Source organism: Doryrhamphus excisus, unplaced genomic scaffold (assembly GCF_037039965.1).
Source record: "Doryrhamphus excisus strain RoL-2023G ecotype Guam unplaced genomic scaffold, RoL_Dexc_Guam_v1.1 HiC_scaffold_25, whole genome shotgun sequence".
Classification (NCBI taxonomy): Eukaryota; Metazoa; Chordata; class Actinopteri; order Syngnathiformes; family Syngnathidae; genus Doryrhamphus; species Doryrhamphus excisus.
The window spans coordinates 94,335-99,612 of NW_027621863.1; the positions used below are offsets into that span (position 1 = coordinate 94,335).

Genomic DNA, 5,278 nt, shown 5'->3' on the forward strand with positions numbered 1-5,278 from the left:
GTCGACAATATAATCAAGCTCAGTTTTCCCACACACATATACACACACACACACACACACCTCTCCGAGTTTTAATCCTCACCGCTTTGATACTTGCCTGAGCCAAATTGCTTAAAAAAAAATATTTATAAAATAAAATAATAAAAAATACATATGTGACGTTTGCGTTTGTTTCAGGCCGTCGTTTAGTCTATGAGCTTAACAATAGATTTAGAGGTTTGCACAAATAAAAGAGGATTTGCTTTTCCTCCAGAGAAAGAAAAAAATTTCTTTCCTTATCTCCAAATGAGAAATAGGAAAGAAATTTATTGCAACTCATAACGGACTAAAGGCTGACTATATATAATATATAATATATAATATATATAATATATAATATATAATATGTATATAATATATACATATACGGACAGAAATGTTTCTCAAGTAACAATTGGGAATGCACAGCATGTGCAGATAACCGTTTTGCAACTCTAAGTGGCATTTAATATGGGATTTTTAATATACGTACGCATATATATACATATATATATACATACGGCTTGTAACTGGTCTGTTGTTGGTTTTGGGGTCAAGGAATAGCTTTTAACAGGGTTTGAGCCGTCAGTGGGTGTGGCTGCCGCTGCTGCCGCCGCCGCCGCTGCCGCTGCCGCTGCCGCTGCCGCTGCCACTGCCGCTGCCACTGCCACCGCGCAGTCTCAACACCAGGTGCAGGGTTGATTCTTTCTGAATATTATAGTCCGACACGGTTCGACCGTCCTCCAACTGTTTGCCGGCGTAGATGAGTCGTTGCTGATCGGGTGGAATGCCTTCTTTGGACTGGATCTTAAATTTTATTGTTTCAATGGTATCGGACGCGTCCACGTCCACCGTGATGGTCTTGCCAGTGAGTGTTTTGACAAAGAGCTGCATGGTGAGTTTGGGTGGGTTTTTTTTCTGCTTGAAGCCGATTTGGACGATACAACGGGAGTATGTTTTTTTAAAAGGATACGTACTACAACAGCATCCGACAGATTGAGTGCTTGGTCAAGTTTTAAACACCACCGATTGTTTGGCAGTTGTCAGGGAGAGGATGAGTGCTGGCCGCGCTGCTGGCCGCGCTGCTAGCCGCGTTGCTAGCCGCGTTGCTGGCCGCGCTGCTGGCCGCGCTGCTAGCCGCGCTGCTGGCCGCGCTGCTGGCCGCGCTGCTGGCCGCGTTGCTGGCCGCAAACAACAAGAGCATTTGGCGTAGCCCTCCCGCCAGTTTCCAATTGAGGTGTTGCACCGGCAATTGCACCGGCAATTGCACCGGCAATTGCACCGGCAATCGTACCGGCAATTGTACAGGTGCTAACCAACCGCACCGCGAGAGCCACCTCAACGGCGTCCGTGAGCCGCTTTCTTTAAAAAAAGGCCACCAACCGTTCCGTCTTTAACGAGCTGCAAAAGCGCGTTTGCGTACACGTTCTGGCCGCCTCATGCAGCAGTTTATAACGGCACTAACCATCGGCGTGTTATTTTTGACGCTATGCTATTTTGTCTACAACTCGCTGGACAAACTGCACACCAAAGTCACACAATTGGAACTGCAGCTTGCCAATCCGTTACCGAGCGAATCTGCCGAAAGCCTGTCGTGCCGCGACGTTGACAATCTGTTTGAAGATTATGACGATGAGGACTACGACGACTACGAGGACTACGAGGACTACGAGGACAACGATCTCGCCAACGATCTCGCCAACGATCTCACCAACAATCTCACCAACAATCTCGCCAACAATCTCAACAATGATGAGCGTGATGGGTTTATGACTCAAGATCGAGTTCGAGCGCCGCCGGCGACGGTCAGTCGCGCGCCCGGGCTTGAGACAATTGCTGAAAATGAGCCGTTTGCTGAAAACGAGCCGATTGCTTTGCCCGTGCCCAAAGACCAAACGCCGTAGTCTGCTTTGGCCGACCGAAGCCGCCGGTTCTGCGAGGTGGCTGGATCTTGCGGCTCGGCGCTAGGTGGTAATATTGTAACAATCCACTGTGGCTGTGAGCCAATGCCGATGAGTTCTCACAAAACTATTTTCAGAAATGCTTTTGATTGGCTCAACCATTTAAACATTTGCAATATTATATATATATAATATATATAATATATATATATAATATATAATATATATAATACATATAATATATATAATATATATAATATATATATATAATTTATATAAATATATATTGTACGTATTCCATGTACAGTCTAATTATACATACGTATACGTGTATATGCGTATATGTATGTGTTCACTTGCAGATCTCGCCGGTGGCTGTTAGGAAATGGCTTGAGGGATTTCAAAGAGGCCGTAGTGCTTTAATCATCGATCAGATCCATACCTGTCCAGCCATCTAACAGCTAACTCAGATACACTTCCTGTAAATCCTTGATAAATGTTTTACCTGCCGACAAGGGTTGTACCTGCCCAGCCCTCCTCCGTACAGCTATCACTCTGAAAAAAAACTTTAAGAGAGAGTTAATTTACCGAGGAGATCCGCAACTGTCTGCCAATGTAGATATTTTCCCATAGAATCTTTGGAGAAGTATTGTAGGTTGACAATAGTCGTATCTGTTCAGCCTCTTGTAAATAAACAAACCCTAAAATACATTTTAGTCGCTGAGAAGAAGAGCCGTAGCTGTCTAGCCAGCTGTAAAAACTAACTCTATCGTGGAAACTCCTCTAAAAAAGTTTTTGCTTGCTGATAAAAACTGTGTCTGTTTAAATCATCCGTACATGTATTTCTCCCGTGGGAGGGGGGAAAAAAAACCCCTCTGAGAGGGGATTCAGCTACACTTACTGGAGGTGTGTGAAGGGAAATTGTGTTTGTGCAGACTATCTGCACAGATAGCACTCCTATGCAGAGTTTAAAATAGATTGCCGTTACTGAGATGACAAGCCATAGCTGTTCAATCATCCGATTGTCTACGCCGCTATTGTTCTACCTGAAATGGTAAGACAATAGTTGTCATGTGAATGAGAAGCTCTATAACAACCTATGTGCATGACAATAGCCTTTTTTTGTTGACCATTGTCGACGGGAAGAAAGCCAAATCTCTCTGTGGAACTCTAGGCCCAGTATCCGACAACCATCCCAGACAATTGCTCGGTAAGCCTTCAGCAAGCTGTTTGTAGAGTCTACACGTGGACCAGTAACCGGACCCGTCTGTCGACCAAACGCCAAGCACGGAAATACTTTTATGTATATATATATACACACAATATATATATATATATTTTCTTTTGTTTTTAAAATTTTATTTCTCCGAATCAAGACCGGCCGACCGCAAACGTCTACGAGCGGCTATAGTCGGGAGTAAGAGATTGGGAGGTATGCGAGGCAACTGGCAGCGGGTTTGAACAGCCGAGCGGGTGACTGTGACCGGGTGCTTCTTTAACTCACGTCCTGCTCAAGAGAGAGAGAAAGAGAGAGATAGAAAGAAAGAGAAAGGTAGAGATAGAAAGATGGAAAAAGAGACAAAAAAAGAGCCAAAAAGAGAGCTAAAAAGAGAGAAAAAAAAGGGAGAGAGAAAGGGAGAGAGAAAGGGAGAGAGAAAGGGAGAGAGAAAGGGAGAGAGAAAGAGAGAAAAAAGGAGATAGAAAGGGAGAGAGAAAGGGAGAGAGAAAGGGAGAGAGAAAGGGAGAGAGAAAGGGAGTCTTAGCAAACGTTGGTAGCCATGGCAATGAGCTCTGTAAACCTTTTAAAACAAAAGCACCGGTTAAACACGTTTTTCAGCCACCAATAGCTGCCAATAGCTGCCAATAGCTGCCGATAGCTGCCGATAGCTGCCGATAGCCGTCTATAGCCGTTGATAGCCGTCTATAGCCGTCTATAGCCGTCTATAGCCGTCTATAGCCGTCTATAGCCGTCTATAGCCGTTGATAGCCGTCTATAGCCGTCTATAGCTGTCTATAGCCATTGATAGCCGTCTATAGCCGTCTATAGCCGTCTATAGCCGTCTATAGTAGCACACAACTGCCTAATTGCTAAAATAAACATCTCTCCGCCTCAACCCTGTCCCTTTTTCTCCTCCTCCTCCCCGTTCCACACACGCGCACACACACAGCCGCTCGGCGACATGGTCAGCGTGGCTGATTTTCTGGTCCGCTACCCGTACGTTGACCCGACGGCGGACGGGATTGACCCGTACCCCGGCCTCTCCTTTGAAGCGGCCCTGGTCAGCAAACCGGAAATTGCTCAATCTTTTGAGCCAGACGATCGGTTTCCGCAGCAGAAGCTGATACCGGCCTACTTGGGGGCGGAGACTCCATACCGGGAGCTTTTGCTGTTTCACGCCCCTGGCACAGGCAAGACTTGCGTGGTGATCCGCACGGCAGAGCTGGCGCGAGAATCCGGCCGGCTCCGCGGCTGCCTGGTGTTGGCTCGTGGGCTCACGCTGCTGCGGAATTTTACAGCCGAGCTGATGTTCAGCTGCGACACCAACGGTCGGTATATCCCGACCGACTACGAGCGGCTGACGGACCTGGAGCGCGCATTCCGGGTCCGCAAGCTGATAGCCGCCTTCTACCAGCTGCGCACCTTTGACACCTTTGCGCGGCAGACCGCTAAGATGAGCCCCGAGCAGATCCGTCAACGCTACGGCGGGTTTTTGGTGGTGGTGGACGAGGTGCACCACGTGCGCACAGGTCCGCCCGGTTCACAGCACGGCAAGACCTACGCGTCCCTGCAGCGATTCCTGCAGCTGACTGTCGGCTGCGTCAAAATCGTCATGTCCGGCACCCCCATGGCCAACGCGCCCGTTGAGCTGATCGATGTGATGAACCTCATTCTGCCAAGACCCGTCGACCCCCAACGCTACTTTGATGCCAACGGCAATATGCGAGCCTCTGCCGTCGACGACCTGAGACGGCTGCTGCGCGGTCGCGTCTCGTACCTGGCCGCGCCGCCGGCCGGTCCGGGGCTGGCCTTTGTCGGCGAGTCGCCGCCGCGGCCGCCGTTGCAGCACCTAACCATTGTGCGGCTGGAGATGAGCCAGCTGCAGAGCCGGGGGTACGCCGCCGCGTTGGCCAAAGACCGACGGGAGCGGAACATCTTCACCGGCGCGCGGCAGAGCGCGCTGGGCGTCTTCCCCGACGAATGTCGCAGGCCCAGGGCTACCGAAAACCAGCTGCGGAACAGAACGGCCAGGCGGGCGATGGCCGGCGACGGGCCGTCGATCGGCGACTTGAGCGTCAAATACGCCTATGCGGTCGACCTGTGCGCGCGGTCGCCCAAGACCTTTGTCTACGGCGACCTG

At 49.3% G+C, this 5,278-nt stretch overlaps 1 protein-coding gene across 1 annotated transcript; it reads right to left on the reverse strand.

Moving 5' to 3' along the window:
* Positions 1 to 603: 603 nt before the first annotated feature.
* Positions 604 to 912, reverse strand: LOC144897940 (uncharacterized). Its single transcript, XM_078788927.1, has one exon. The coding sequence runs from the start codon at positions 910 to 912 to the stop codon at positions 604 to 606; it is 309 nt and encodes a 102-aa protein (XP_078645053.1).
* Between the last annotated feature and the right edge of the window lie 4,366 nt (positions 913 to 5,278).

Bases quoted from the DNA above. Each gene is read 5' to 3' on its own strand.
- LOC144897940 (XM_078788927.1), bottom strand. From the start codon at position 912: ATGCAGCTCTTTGTCAAAACACTCACTGGCAAGACCATCACGGTGGAC.